The sequence below is a fragment of the Thermobia domestica genome, chromosome 12 (assembly GCF_964235325.1).
Source record: "Thermobia domestica chromosome 12, izTheDome1.hap1.1, whole genome shotgun sequence".
In the NCBI taxonomy this organism is placed as follows: Eukaryota; Metazoa; Arthropoda; class Insecta; order Zygentoma; family Lepismatidae; genus Thermobia; species Thermobia domestica.
The window spans coordinates 106,110,627-106,127,467 of NC_137465.1; the positions used below are offsets into that span (position 1 = coordinate 106,110,627).

The window sequence follows — 16,841 nt, forward strand, 5'->3', positions numbered from 1 at the left end:
AGTTTAATGTATCATGATTATGCCCTGTAGGCTAAGGTAGACGCATGATTAAGGCAAATAAATGATGATGTAAGAATCGGTGGAGTAAGAATGTGGAAGAAAACAGGAGTACCACGGACACGATGTTGTCAACCACAAACTTGTTTGTCCGGAGATCGTACCAGGGACCCCACGCACCAAGGTAAGCGCTCTACCACTGAGCCACCGTGCTCTCCCCTACTTGTTGGAAATACATTATAACATGGTATTCGACACTAAGGCTTCCGATGTAGAATGGCACGTCTGTCTCACTTGCGTTATTATTGTTATTTCAAAAATTTGGATGTTTACTAATGTTTGTGATATTGTAGCGTCCTTAGTTTAATACACTGTATTAACACTGAATAATAAATGCGATATTGTGAGTTTTCATTAACATGTAGATTTGAGATATGCAATAACTTGACGTCATATTGGCAAGTTTGTTGGGTTGGTAACACTGTTAATCGGGTGGTATTGCGGAGTACTTCAAATCTCTGCTGAAACAACTGCATGGAGTAATGCATTTTTGGATGCTTCGGTGAATGCTGAATTTTGATTTATTATTAGATATCCATTATATCGATTAATTAAAGAATATATCATTAAACTATCATGAGGGACAAGCTTTTTGCTTTATGTGGCGTATGTATTTTATTACTTATAATACACCAGTGTATTGAAAAGAATGGTAGAAAAGGATTTAAAAAGTACGAGATGCACATCAAAAGTACGTGCCGTTTCCGATAACTCCCACAGTTTTCAATTTTCGGGTTATATATTTCTGGCAGTTTTCAACACAGTTCCCGTCCCTTTCTACCTAGTACTGCAATCTTTGTATCTCACTGCCTAAAGCATCTGAGATGTCTTTATGGGGAGGGGGGGGGGTTAAACGCTGAAAAAAAAAACACTTACGAGGACACTTCTGGACTGAAAACTACTGCTTCGGAGTGAATCTTCAATTTTCAACATATACAGTGTTCACTGCGGGATATTTCTTAGTAGCAGACTGGATGAGGGACCACTTCAATGTTCTTATCTGAAGACCATCTTCTCTTCATCCAACTGTCGAGGGATCTAACAACCAACCTTGACTGCTTCAAGGGGTTTGTCAAAATTCTTCCCACTACGATGCAATGAAAGAATCGTTTTATTATATACATATCCATAAAGTTAGCCTTCTATGCTTCATGACCAAAGCAATATTTTTTTTTTAAAGATGGTTCCAAAAATTGGGCTTTCGGACTTTGGTATATCTTCAGTTGATACCCCCGCTCCTTTCGTGAATTCCAACACCCACTTCCGCATAATACAGTTATCAAAGAGAATGTTCCCATAAATATCCTTTAACTGACGATGAATATTGATACCTTTTTCACAACACATAAAGAAAATATCCATTAGTCACTTCTATGGTGAAATCCGTCATTTCAGGTCAGTATCAAAAAAGGTTTTACTTTCACAGATGAATGTATGAAAAACATAGAAGCTTGAAATTTAGCACAGTTAAATTTTAAGTCTAAAGTTAATTCAAATGTGATTGTATTAATCCACCCTTTTTTAGCTTATGAACTATGGAGAAGCGGCACATACTTGTGGCGTGCATCTTGTATAAGATTTTTCTGTAATCTGGATAATATTATTAATAATCGTAATACTTCCATCTCTTTTATTTTATTTTTGCAGATCATAATGTATTTCTCACCTGGAAGAGTGAATAGCCGAGCGACGACAAGCAGCAAACGATTATGTAAAAAGAATGGGTTCATCTCGTGGAACGGAAGAGAGTGTAAAATACAGTTTGAAGCCACGACGCATTCCTCCGCAAAATATAGTGAACAGACTACGAAGAAGAGAAATATTTGGCTGCATTAAACCTGGAACTCATTTTCACGTTGCTAGAGAATTTCATCAAAATGTCTTCCCTAATTTTACTATCGTCAATGTTGAGAAGCCACCTTGCTTTCTAAGAAAATTTAGTCCCGATGGACAACATTTTATTGCCTTCTCTTCTGATCAGACCTCGCTTGAAATATACGAATATCAAGGACCGGCAGCTGCAGCAGATCTTGTTCAAAATTGTGAAGGTGAATATATTGGAAATAAAAGTGACAGAGAAGGTGATTACATTCGCAGTAAAGTGTTCGAGAGGTTTTTCAAAATTAAGTATACAGTGAATGTTGCTCAAAGTGGTGAACAATTGAATAGAGAATGCAGTCTGTTTACTGACGATGGTCATTACGTGATTGTCGGCTCGGCTGCGTATGTGCCAGATGATCTAAGACCACATTTTTATGAAATATACACAAACAATGAATCGGTGACACCGAATCCGCGATCCCCCCTCGAGGATTATTCGTTGCACTTAGTTGATTTAACACAAGGAAAGTTATGTGATACAAGAAGATTTAAAGTTGACAAAATATTCTTATCTCATAATCAAGGGTTATATTTGTATAAAGACACTTTAGCAGTGCTTTCAGTGCAGCATCAAACAATTCATATTTTTCAGTTAATTGACGGAATGTTCATTGATGTTCGCACTATAGGAAGATTTTGTTATGAAGATGATGATTTCCTGTTGTCTTCCGTTATTTCAGCAGGCTCTGGGTCGAGTGTACATCGGCCATTTAGAGAAGCTACAATTAATTCCTTGAAACATCGACTGTTGGTGTATTTGTTTAAAAGAGCTAAATATATTTCAGACACTACAGGTGACCCGTTTGAGTTGAGAAAGTTTTACCAGTATTTTGACCAGTTTAAAGCTTTACGAATGTGGAAAATGCAGTTGCTAGACGAGAACCATTTGCTCATGAAATACGCTGGGGAGGATGTTGTGACTTTAAAATCGACGGAGCCTAATTCCCAGTCTTCTTTCTTTGTTGTGTATAATATGTTTACAGCCGAAGTACTTGCAGTGTTCGAAAATACATCAGAAGAATTGTTAAATTTATTTGAAAACTTTTGTGATTTGTTCAGAAACGCTAAACTCCATTCTGAGTCACAGTTTACGTGTTCTCCATCGAATAATATTTATGCAAGGTAATTCAGTTATTTATTTTGTTCAGGAAAATCGACAATTCGAAAATAATGAGTGTGTTGAAGTACTCAAAACTCACAAAATAATGTCAAGTCATATTTACATTCACTTCATTAAAATAATCACACATTAAAGGTACCTCTTCGTAAGAAACCACTAGTTTTTCTGTCGTGAGATGTGTCAAGGAAGGTAATTTTCATATTTAAATTCACAGAGTTATCAGTTGACTATTTGTGAACAGGTCTTCTCGGGCTAGCAGCCAGGTAAATAACGTTATATTGTGCGACGTTTCAAGGGCTGACATCGTCCTCATCTTCAGGCGAATATGATGATGCACTAGAGTGTATGAAATATATATACTCATGTATGTATGATTGGACTTTTCTGATTGGTGGCCCGAGAAGACCTGTTCACAATACGTCGCCAGGAAAGCTTCAATAGATACTTTAACTATTAGTTTTTAGCACGAATATGTCATGTAATCTTACAGCCGTCCTTTTCGCAATTTGAATTCAGAACGGAAGGGGAGTTTATTTACTCAGAAAAATAATGTTCGGTAAAATAATTTTGTTTCATGAAATTTAGCGTCTCTTTTCAGCACCGAGACTATATGAGACGTTGACCTACAGTTACAGATAGACTCGAACTACCGTAATGTCTTCAAATCTTTTAGTATTCTCTCAGCGGGGAAATAAATTTTGAGTGTCAGTTTCTCGTTATTAAATTCAAATTTAAAATACCTGTTGTAACTAACATCTTCCGATAATAGGACTGAATCTACCGAATAAATAGGAAAAGCAGCTTCTCTAGAATTGACTTCCATATCATGTTAATATATCTTTTCTATACCAGTATATATGAAATTTTATATAAAAGGATAGAAAAGTTTCAAGTAGATCAGATTTTATTAACCATAAGTAATAGGTATTTTCCTTAAACGTATTTAAGTTATACATATATTATAGTTATCAAAATAATGGAAACATCCATGTCCGGCAGCAGATAATCGTTTGAGTCAGTGAGACTGCGAATTCGTGTATTGAGACTGTCTTATGTTGATTTTAGTTGATAATGAGTATTAAGTGATTTCTGTGCACAATAAGTCCGATTTTTATGGTGTAAAGTGGTAGACCTCTCCAGTTTTTAAGGATGCCAAATTGTGAGTGTGCAGGCAGTTAGGCCAAATGTATCCAAGACATGCTAGTGTGTTAAATGAATCGAAAGCATTAATATTCAGGGGCACGATTCAAAGAAGAAGGATAGTAAATTGAAACTAAGCCTAGGTGAGAGGTATCGCGAAGCCTGTCACAAGGAATCATAGAGCTAATAGGAATGATGCGGCACAATACAAAAGTCAATCAGAATCTGAAATTACTTGTTTCTACAATCAGAGTTTAGAAAAAGCTCCATGATCTCAACATCCCCGATCGGGATGCAATTTCAATACCTCTGATGATCAACACCAATGCAGTAACCCGAAATAGATGATGCCGAGAATATAAAACATGGACCATGAATGATTGGAAGAAAGTAATAAAATCGGATGAGTCGTCTTTTTCTTACAATGAGCAGTTTTTTTTGGATACGTAAAGAGGTGTATACCTCGTGCTGCTATTTCCTATTGGGCCAGCCCATGAAGAGATCCAATGAGAATTACTTGAACATTTTATTTATTATTTGGTTATATGTATATGTATGTTATACTGTTACTATATACATTGGCAGCAAAGCTAATCCCAACCTGTTTGTGAGTGACGGCCATTTTTGTTGAGCAGCGTGTGCTAATTAGTGACGCTGCAGATGCTAATGTAAACTTATTATACGTCCTAACACTGGATTGTTCAGAAACATTGCAACAAACACCATTTTCTTTAGCATTTTGTTGTCTTTAATTTTGTCTTTTAACATAAAAGGCCATAATTGAATCCTAATAGGTGAAAATTACGCTCTAAGTTTAGTATCAAAATTTAACAAATTCCAGGGGTGAAATATCAAAGTTGATTTTCTTTTAATTATAATCAGTGCTGGGCAAAATAGGTAAGCAAACCTATTTGAAATACAAAATACAAAATAGTATCACAAAATGTATTTAAAATACAAAACAGTTTTCAGAAATGTATGTAAAATATAAAATACAATTACGTATTTCAAATACATTTGCAAAATACAAAATAGGTATCACTAATTTTATATATTATTTGCAAAATACTTTTATTGACTATGGTTCGTGTAATAGTTTAAGACATCAAACACCATTCTTTCATTTAAGGAAATGATTATTCGCTTTCAACAACAATTGTTTCTCGAACATTTTGTTACTCATATTCATTTTGTGGGGTCCCATAATGAGGCTCCCAAATTAGAAGAGTCGCTCAACAGCTACTGCTGAACTTGGCACACATGTATTGAACTTCTTAAATAATTTGAGAACAAGCGGGTACTTCTCCAGTACACACCATGAAATACCTGAATCCTCAAGGTACTGGAAACATTGTAACTGAAAGGGTGGACGCACAGATATTCTTCTCGTAATCGCTGGTGTCTTATTCGAACAAATAATATTGTTCATCATTAAGATCATCTGCTTTCTCATTTGATGGTACAATCTTGTCGGTTGGGTGTTCATGGCGAATCTCTTTCATAAATGCATCTTTCACAGGTTTTTTTTTTTTTTTTTTTTTTTTTTTTTTTTTTTTTTTTTTTTTTACCTTGGGAACCCATCTAAGTTTAAAAAACGGATGAGTGATAGAAGCAAGAATAGCATCATTTACTGATGACTCCAATTTTAAATATTCATGGAATCTTTTGTGCATGGCCTTTAACGATGTCTTCACCAGCGGACTACAGTATTTTAATGAACGGAGTTCCAGTTTTTCCAGAACTTTCTTTATGCGAATAAGTTCTGGGATGAGGTCGCCATAGTCAGACGATTGGAGTGGATCAAGTCCTTGTGCGATGGGCTCCATACAATTTAAGTATTCGTCAAGAAATTCCAACTCGTTATTTTTAAAAGTTGGAATTCCCAGTGCAAGGCATGCATCATTTAACATGCTTTTTACGTTTTGAAGCTTCATTAAACTATCAAAATAAGAATTTCACCTTGTACGACAAGATATTGTGGCAGACACACCAACAATATCTTTGAAAATTTCACATGATTTCGGGGATTTTGACAGCGAAGTTCCAGAGAGCATTATACTTTGCGAAGACAGAGTGTTGATGTCTGTTGAAGTTCCCTCCACCTACTTCCTTGGAAGCATCTTTACTATCAACGGATGTAACAAAGTTAACACTATGAGCACAACAATGCTGATGAGCTGGCAATGTAAATGAATTAGTAGTGCTAAAGTTTATCTTACATCCACAATATCAGAGTCTGAAGATTCCTCCTCACATTGATAGTGTAGATCCATCACCAAAAATCTTCACCATATTGGATGCACTATCCTTTACAATTTTTGTTACCTTGGTCAGCTGAATGTCGTATTCGTGCAAGATGTCCAAAAGTAGTTTGGCTATCGTATCATGCGAATGCTTTCCTTTGAATCGAGTACACGCAAGTACTACTGATTGTCTCATGAGATTAGCATTTATCTTAAAATAAAATAAAACTAAAAATAAACATCATAAATAAACTTTATAACTTTATTCATAACTTTATAGCTCCTTTCATAACTTTTTCTTCATGGCCCAAAGAATAGAAATTAGTTACACAAAGAAACTAATATTTTAGACCATTTTAGCACTTAAAAACATAGTTAGGTGTGTTTAAATGAAGGCCGGATTTTAAAGGGATGACTTTTTTCATCATACAAATGTGAAAAAAATTAACATTATCAATTTTTTATACAAAGATATTTCAATATGAGGCATTGAAAGTAAGAGTGGTCTAGATTGCATTATAATATAATATAGATTGCATTACAAAAGTAGAATTTCGTGAAAACTGGCCTCCAAGTTTTACGTCTCTCATGCTATTTTATGGAAACAAGATTAAGACCTTTGTGCTTAGCTTCTCAGTCATTGAGCTTGAGATATACATATATATGCACATAGATATACTTTTTTTTTTTTTTTTTTTGTGCATTGGGATTTTTGTTCTAATTTTAAATACTGAACCAGTGAAAGCTTTAAACGATAAGTAAGTGTGCTTAAGAATATTAAACGATATATCAAATTTAAGGATTCTTCTGACGACAAGTTCACAAGTGAAGCCACTTGTCGCCAAACGGTTTCCAAGTGAATGTTTCTAAATACCTCAACAGAATGTATGTAAAAATATTTATGTTCACGCAGAAAAAAAAAGAGCAACCAATACAGCCTGTCTGCTGGGAAAGGTCGTAAAACTTGTAGAAACTGAATGAAGAAGACTTAGTGCGCGTTAGTGTGATGATACTCCACTAATCATATTATTACAATTTTGGAACGAATTACTTCCATTATTGTATGAATATTTTAGGTGACTTGGGGCATTCTATGATGAAGGTGTTGCTCCTAACAAAATGACAGTACGCCTTGCACATAGCCAGGCCTCTTCATGTGTAGTTTGTTGAGGAGTTCAAGAGGAATTTAACAACCCATGATCCGCTCAGTTGCGTAACTTCAAACGTCTATAGTTACTTTGAGATCAGCAAATCCTATGCAGATTATCTCCTCCATTATCGCGTACGCAACGAATATTGAACTGTTTGAATAATCCGGAAATCCTCTTTAAATGTTTCATAAGTAGCGTGCCTCAGTTCTTTGAAAACAAGCTGTACTATGCTACAGAATGAAGACAGTCCAAAGGCGTATTAATCAGTCGAAATTTATTGAGGTGTCTCCATTATTTTGATAATTCTATGTATTTTACACATGTAACTCGATTAAGCAAGAAGTACAGATGTGCTCATTTCTTATTAGAATGGAATAAAACAATTCTTTGTCTCTAAACAGGGCAATTATATATAGTGGGGGATCCAGGATATGGTCAAGGGAGGGGTTAAACGATAGTTTGCCGCTTTATCCAGTGGAAACCAGAATTGAAGCTCATTTTATCTAGTGTATACCTGAGCGTTAAGGGGGGACTATAGCCCCTTGGATCCGATATATATATATATATATATATATATATATAAACGTGAGTTGAATATACAAGAAAGGCTATTATTATTATTATTATTATTGCCTTACTTTGAATTTGTATTATATATTTGCTTTCCAACTTAAACTGTCTTTGACTAATATATTTCAAAAAATTAATAATTAAAAAAAAAAAAAAAGGCAAGAGGAACAATGATTAAAGATCAGTAGTTGCTCTGAAGTATATTTGAGCAACACGATTCATGTCTGTTCTACAGGATTCAGTGAATGCTCCCTATCTCCCTATATTTTTAAATAAAGTTTAAAAAATACTATATTGTGCAGGAGGCAGAAAAGATAAGGGGAAAAAGGAATATATAGATTACTTAAGTCAAACTTATTGAGACTGTTTTTTATGAACTTTTTTATATATGTTAATAATTGGACACTACTCTGAAAAGAAACGTTTACAAGATGCATCGAAATATCAAGTGCAATATTCTGATAGTATTCCGGCTTTAAGGATTCAGATTTTATGTACGTTCTCGAAGATTGGTTAAAAAGAAGAAATAAATTTGACAATAATTGAGAAATAACATTACACACAAAACAGATTTTATTATAAATTTTAGACTTACCACTTTGTCCTAGCGTACAAATCGTATATTCTTTTATAGAGTTTCGAGGGAATGAGCTAATGTGTAATGACCAAGCGTATTATGTGAATAATCATAGAATAAAAGAAATTCAAAATCTGTTAATCTATCTTCTTATCTTCATGTAGATTAATTCAACAACGATTTAAACAGACAATAGTGAGTGCTAGGTTTGGCGGTCCCACCGAGGCTACAAAGAGGTTACTAGCTCAACTTCCAATAAGTGCACAGTCATATAGCAGTTCTCCATACCTTGATCTGTCACTCTTCAGTTACGATGACAAGTGGGTATCTGTAATGGAAAGACCAAAAGCTTGCGGGGAACACCCTATCAGGTAAGCTGTTGGTGGTTTTTCAGTTCTCTGAAGGTAGCTTCAGTCTTATTCGTGTTTCGAATTTGCTTCTATGTTCATAAAAATGATTTGTGTAAAATGTAGTAAAATTTTGTTTCAAATCTTGTGATAGACACGTGAAAAATTGTGTATTGTACAATAAAGATATGAAAGTGGGTAAAATCCTAGCTCTCTAGTTGTTAAGAAGAAATTTTAATTTTATTTCAAGTACCATTAGGAAAAAATTGTCAGACCAATACGTGGTGTAGCCATAGGCATACATGTACACTCATGTCCAAAATGATTGTCGCATATCTATAACTGTCTTCTTCTAAGAATATAATGTAATAATGATTTTACAGGATACTTTTAATACTGATACTATGTGTATAATCGGGAAATGTATATTTGTGGTAAATTTCATAGGAAAAGAATTATAAATACGAAAATTAGAGTGACTAAAACAAAATGTTGCTAAATGGGCAAGAAGGTTTTATTTTCGTTTTATTGTTGTTATTTACTGCTCTTTTGACATGAAATTTGCCACATACATGTCTTTGCCGATTATACACATACTAACATTATAAGAAATACCGGGCAAATTCGTTAGCAAATTATATTCCTACAACAGCATATTTATAAACATGCGACAATAATTTTGGACATGAGTGTACATGCGGAAAGGAGAGAGTAAGTGCCTCTTCTAATGCTTAGGCATCCACCTTACTCTATACATCTTTCTGATTGATATAACACTTGTTAATTCAACTTTTCTTCTTTATGATTCAAATTAGTCATAAATGGCTGAATATCTGACAGAAATTAGTAACTTAAACAGTTTAGCTGAATTTTGCAGCTGTTAACCTGGGTAACATCCCTGTTCCAGTCCACGAATGTTCCATACGTTACGTTGAATTCGCTATATACCAAAGGGGTTCTTACAAATCTGGAAAACTGGGAAAACAGGGAAAAGTCAGAGAAAATGAAACGAAGGTCAAATGTCAGGTAAAGTGGTGCTTAACCTGGAAATCAGGGAAAATTGGAGATTTTTGTCAGGAAATGAAACTATTGTCCATCTTACCTATTTGTTAAGATAAGTCAATAATTCAGTCATTATTTGTTGAAAGAAGCACTACAAATAAATGTTTTTCGTTGAGTTCTAGGAGTTGTATTTATAGTATGTAAACTTGTTAAGTAAAGTAGTTACTACTTCATGTACAGTTGTACACAACATTATTTCTAATATTAAGAATGTAATTTATGAAGATATTTTGATTTGTTACACTTCACGTTATAAATGGTGGAATTTCTTTCTGTTGGGAACATAGTGTAGAAGTACTGTTAAGTAAATGAGGGTAATTTGCTGCTACTCAATGCTTTTTCACACACTAATAGACTGTAAACATTTTTTTTTAGAATGCCAATACTGTCGTAAAGGTGACATAAATGGGGAACAACTACAAACGTGAATGAGGCCACTTTCCAGCCAACAAACGTTACGATCCACCCAATATTCGTTCATATGCTGATAAAAGTGTAAATATTACTAAGGACAACCTAAAACAGTTCATGACTGACATTTTATTGCCTTCTATAGAGCAGATAAAACTGCTGCTCCTCGTCGATTCATGGAGAACAAATAAAGGTGAAGAGTTGGTGCAGAAACCAGACAATATTGAACTTACCCGACTCCTTATCCCTGATGGTTGCACGTCATTTATACAACCGTTGGTTGTGTTCTTCTTCCGTCCATATAAGAATTTCGTAAAATATATGAGAGAGAGTTTTTCTGTCATCTGACTTCAAAATATGACAACGAGACAACTTCATTAACTTGCAATCACTCACTTCCAGTTTACAGCACCTGGCGCATTCATGACACCTGTCGACTACTGCTTCAATTTCAATGCCGAAGACAGCTGTGATGAGCCCTATTATCCATCTTTATCGTTTCTCAAATGTGCCCTCAATTGTCTCCATTTTTGTATCAACCACATAATCATTCTTAAGGTCCATAACGTTTGCAATTAAACAGAGGTCTCAAACTGTATTGGCCAATAGTAATTTCAATAGACGGTGTACGTCAAGAGCCATATGTCACATGACCCCTTTCCCGCATATCTTCTTGAGCTAATTCCAACATGGAGGCTTTTCAGATGTCCCCCATGATTCACATTACGTCTATTCAGTGCAGCTCTACATGCATTACTCATATCCAACTTTTGACCTCAATCCCTCTACTCGTTTCAAAATTAACATGACATTTTTAGACATTTTCTACGTTCCATCTCTGCACTTTGCACTCACTTATCTCCCACACTGTATACGGTCTGCCACTAAACATCCTCTTTTTCTCTGTTTCTTTTGATGCTGGATCTAGTGACAGCAATCATTTTCAGCAATTGAATTCACCAAATCGGAATGTCAAATACTTTAGATAAGTCAGTACTTTGTGAAATATGGTTATGTCAGTAAGTTTTTTTTTTTAATGTTCCACTATTTTGCTCGAGGCTAAGAGAGACAGTGATGATGATAATGAACGAAATAGTAAAATAATAAAGCGAGAGGAAAAGGAAAACTCTCGGAAAATTCATGCATACGTTTTTTTTTTTTATTTTAAAAAATCGTGAGATTAATTTTCATTTTATTTGTAATTCTAGCGTAATCTTGAAATTTTAGTTTTATTAGTTAATACAATGGTAACACTCGTACTTTTTGGGTTTTAAAATATTCCATGTAGTTAAAATCAAAACGTTATAACGAGGAATTACATATAAACAAACAAACAAAACACAATCTGCTCTTTCTCAATTTCTATTGACCGATGTTATATTAATAGAAAGCAATTAGTTTTAAAAATTATGATATAAATGTCAGTTCTCAAGAAAGAACTAAGTTGAAAACTATGAATAAGCAAGAAGGCAGCTAAAAATAAATATTCCCGAAACGTGTGTCAGGACAACTGCATTAGATGTGCATGTAACATGAATTATAAATGGAGTATCGTAGTCATTATTGCTATGATAACTTTTTTATAATTACGCAAATAATTTCAGATGCATTAAGTTCCAATAGGTGGAGAACAACGAGAGAAATAATAACGCAACTGATGAAGATCCTATCCAGATACAAATGGTAGATTTTTAAACTCAAAAAGGACACTGCCTCTTTACCATTAAAATATTCCGCGATTGCCTATAGTTAAATTTACGTATAAGTAACTCTTGCATTTTATATTTTTTTCTATAAAGAATAACAAAGATAATGTAAAGAGAAATTTGTATATACTTGTGACTCACCGAAAGAGACCAAATTTAGTGGTATTTCTTGTCACTTTGAGTTGCTTCGAGTAGAGTCTTGTCAGTTAAAAACTTGCTATACATTGCAGCACACAAACCTGTTTCAGGCTCTCTATCTCCATCATCACCAGTTTGTCCATAATTTGTAAAATTTGTCTTGCTTTCAGTGCATCAACACTGAGTTTATTTCTAGTATCTGTCTACAGAAACTTTATTTTCCAAACTATTCTCTCACAGTCAGTAATGCATTAAATATGAGAGGCTGTTGTTTTGTGATGTCTTAAGTTTATAGAGAAACATTCGTTAAAAATGAGTTTATATTTGTATATCCTCTGATGTGACTTGCTTTAGCTTCTCTCAGATGACATTATTCCTTAACCAAACAATATTCTTTATGAAATGAAATGTATCTGTTTAACGTCCCACGAATGTGTCCTTGAAGCTAAGGGAGACAGATGATTAAGGCAAGTGAATGATGATGGGAAAAATAGTAGAATGAAAATGTGGGAGGAAACAGGAGTAGCGTAAGAAAACTCACGAACACAGTGTTATCCATCACAAATTGACTTGGCAGAAGATCAAACTAGGGACCTCACACAGCAAAGTAAGCACTCTACCACTGAGCCACCGTGCCCCCATAATATTCGTTATAAAATTCATTCATGTTAAGATCCTCAAATATTAAGAAAAATTATCTTTATGAAATTATTAAAAATTATCATAAAAAGAAGACAAAACGAGTCCGGATTGCGTACAAGGGAGGATATCAATTTACTCCTTCGAAACTGAACGTCTGGTAAACCAATATGCAGATCTTTTGCTTGCTGGGCAATTGCTTTACCAACTAATTTGTCAGAATTCGTGTCTCCACAAGTGGAAGATTCACTTTTCTGTGAATATTGGTCATCACTGCACTTGGTCAACACTTAAATAATTGAATGTACTGCACACTAAGCTTCGTCAACTGAAATATCCGCCATTGTTCGATTAATTTGGTTTAGTAGAGCAGCCACTCGGCAGAGTTTGCGTCCATAAAAATTTCACAGAACATCATAAATTAATTTAGATAGTCAGTAGTTCATTTTTGTTCTATGAACAATTTTTGATAAGTTCACACTTTGTATTGTGTATTTTCAGATTTTATGCTCGTGACTCAGGTTTATTGAAGTTTAGAATATATGCAGGTGTCTTGGGCAAAAGTCCTCCTCCAGCTGCACGACGTCTGGTGGCATTTACGTTTCATCCAACGGACCCATTTGCAATCAGTGTACAAAGAACAAATGCAGAATATGTTGTGAATTTTCATATCAGACATGTTTGACAAATAACGTGTTTGTGTGTGTATAGTGTCTGATTGGATGTTAATGTTTACGCGTATAAGTAAAAGTTGAACAATTAATCATGTCTGTAAGAACCTTTTTAAATGTGATTTTTAAATCGTGGAACTTTATATTTGTTCATTGGAGTAGTTTTATTAATTACATTAGTGAATAATTTCCAAGGGAGTGAATAATTGATATCGTATCATACTTCTCGCAAACTGTGTATCGTGTATATGTTTTCCTTAATATCAATTCTGGATCTAAAGTGTGCTTAAATTACGTCAGGATCAAATCATTTACCTATGCTAACTTCTACAAAGGTGAACCATGGTTAACGTTAGAAACTGTAAACAACATCGAAAATGTGAAGTTTCATCTTTTTGTTTATTAACACAATCACGAAAATAAGCAAGTTCATTAATTCACTTGAATCGCCGTCATATTTGCGGGGAGAATATTCAATTACTTTTCTGTAGATTGTGAATTTGGCAAAAGATAGTGTCAGTATTTAATGACACACTATTGATCACAAAAGTACTTCTAAGTGAATATTAAGTTAGTTTAATTTTTATCTGAAGGTTTTATAGTGATAACTGAGAAATGTTTCTTATTTGTGTAACTTCCATCACTTCAGAGGATGTATGTTTGTAATATCATTATTGGAATGTTGTAATGTCGTATACAAAAGTTGTGTCCCTTAGAAACAAAACTTCTTTCCACCTTACTGATGAACTGATCACTTTCAGTACATCTTTCTAAATTAATATGCTTTACTTCAACACAGTTAAGGCGGTGTTGACACGTAATTCGTGAATTCCTAAGTAATAATAATCAAAATGCCACTGCTCTTAACTTGCCATAACAATAACTTGCCTTCCATAAACGTAGATGTTAAGGACGACCTTATTAGTATCAGCCTTCGTTGTAAGTACATTCCTTAGTTTTATTTGACACTCAAAACCAAAGCATAGTTCTTTATTGCTCTTTCATCCTTTTTGAAAAGCTAATATAAAATGGTTAGACAGAACGTTATTAGCATTGTAAGTACGAACATTTCGTTTTGTTATTGGATGGGGTGTTTGCTTAGGTTTAGCGTCTTTCACTACAATGCAATGTAATATATTATCATATTTATTTCAGAGTCCATGTTATCTTACGTGTGTTATTTTAACTTTTTTCATCAAGGAGACTACATTTGAATATTGATAGAAAGAAAAGAATGCATTTATTTAATAGAACAATACATTACCTTGTGCCTTTGTGAAAAGTCATAAAAGATAACAGAAACATAAGATATGCAGAAAGGTGATCCATTTTAAGGTGTATAAGGTAAGAGTGGCCTTGAATTCGGTAGTTAAACTCTGCCCTGCCCCGTTGTACAATGGCCAACGCGTGCTTGTTAAGTGCATGTGATCCCATGTTCGATTTCTGCTGGGAAAGTATTAAAATTTGAATGCATTACTTTGGTATGAATTTCACCTTAAATTGGAGATGCAAGTATCATATATCCTCAATGCTGGAAATAGACGCTAAACTTCAACAAACAACAGGAATTTTACATTCTAGTCTTAGTGCACCTCAAAGAAAAGTTTTTACATAAAACCAATAGTTTTTTTAAATATATATATATATATATATATATATATATATATATATATATATATATATATACTTATTTTACATTTCAGTTACGAGAAATGAAGCTGCCATAATAATACACTCGGAGGATTAATGTTAACGCACATTTTGTAGTTATTATTTTTATGTAGGTAGGTCTTCCACTGAAGTCAGAGTAAACAATATCAATTTGAAAATTTTACCGGATTTGAAATAAGAAAATGACTACTAATAATTTTTACTGGTATTTGTTAACAGTTTTAAATATTGATTTGTAAAGTAAAGAATCAGAAGAATTGTACCGTACTGAAAATTTTCAACAATAAAACAGGAATGATCATTGTTGAATGTACTGCTTAAATAGATTCTCGTGCAATAGTTGTAATGTGAGCAACAATACTCCTAACATCCACAGTATTGTATGTGTGAAATAAGGAAAATAACCAATTTTATATCACAACAATTTCTTTGTATACCATATACAGTAAGTGAAACCCTATTGATTATTTGAATACTTTGTCAATGATGTGCTCTTGACCACTTTTAATTTTTGTTAATAACGCAGATACAGTAAAGAAATTAACAATATCTATTATCTTGTAACCCATTAAATTAAATGTAATTGGTAATTCCAAATCTTTTGTTTACAACTCCAAAATCTGGATACGAGTTCATAAAATTTGTAAGATTTGCAAAAATAAACGTGTATCAAATTTCCAGTTCTCATTTCATTACGACAAAGTCTTGTATTAGTTCTACGGTACTACCAAGACGATTCAAGAATTTTTCCTATTCGTTTTCAATAGGACGAATATTTCACTTGCCAAATCCATGTTGTTATTTGATTAATCTGGATATTAAGTGCTGTAAGTTTTATACTACGAATGACTCGGACTGTCGACAGGTATCAGAGCAAACCAGTAAGATATAGCAAGATATGTCTTTTTGATACGATTTCAGCGTCCCAGGAACAGGTCCATCTCTGTTCGTATTTCTAGATCAATGTCGGGTCTCCATAAACAGGAAGGTTATCGTAGTTGCATAATGCGAAACGAAACTTATTTTTAGTTTGGATCTCAGCTTATAACCAGGGGGCAAAATATATATATATATAGCAAGAGAGGGAGAGAGGGAGAAAGAAAGAAAGAGAGGCGATAAATAGATATACACTCATGTTCAAAATGATTGTCGCATATCTATAACTGTTTTCTTGTAAGAATATAATTTGATAATCATTTTGCAGGATACTTTTAATACTGATACTATGTGTATAATTGAGAAATGTATATTTTTCTTAAATTTCATAGGAAAAGAATTATAAATACGAAACTTAGAATGAGTAAAACAAAATGTTGCTAAATGAACAAGAAAGTTTTATTTTCGTTTTATTGTTGTTATTTACTGCTCTTTTGACATTAAATTTTCCACATACATGTCTTTGCCGATTATACACCTACTAACGTTATAAGATATACCGGGCGAATTCGTTATCAAAT

General features: G+C 33.7%; 1 protein-coding gene across 3 annotated transcripts in view; it reads left to right on the top strand.

Moving 5' to 3' along the window:
- The window catches only part of abo (de-etiolated protein 1 abo), a 48,801-nt gene extending 32,737 nt beyond the window's left edge, over positions 1-16,064 (top strand). For all 3 annotated transcript variants that reach the window (XM_081733936.1, XM_081733938.1, XM_081733937.1), the window contains exons 2-4: positions 1,705-3,060; positions 8,904-9,110; positions 13,544-16,064. In XM_081733936.1, coding sequence (XP_081590062.1) covers positions 1,778-3,060; positions 8,904-9,110; positions 13,544-13,727 — 1,674 coding nt within the window. In that variant the 5' untranslated portion in view covers positions 1,705-1,777 and the 3' untranslated portion in view covers positions 13,728-16,064. The remainder of the gene's footprint in view (positions 1-1,704; positions 3,061-8,903; positions 9,111-13,543) is intronic.
- Positions 16,065-16,841: the final 777 nt, after the last annotated feature.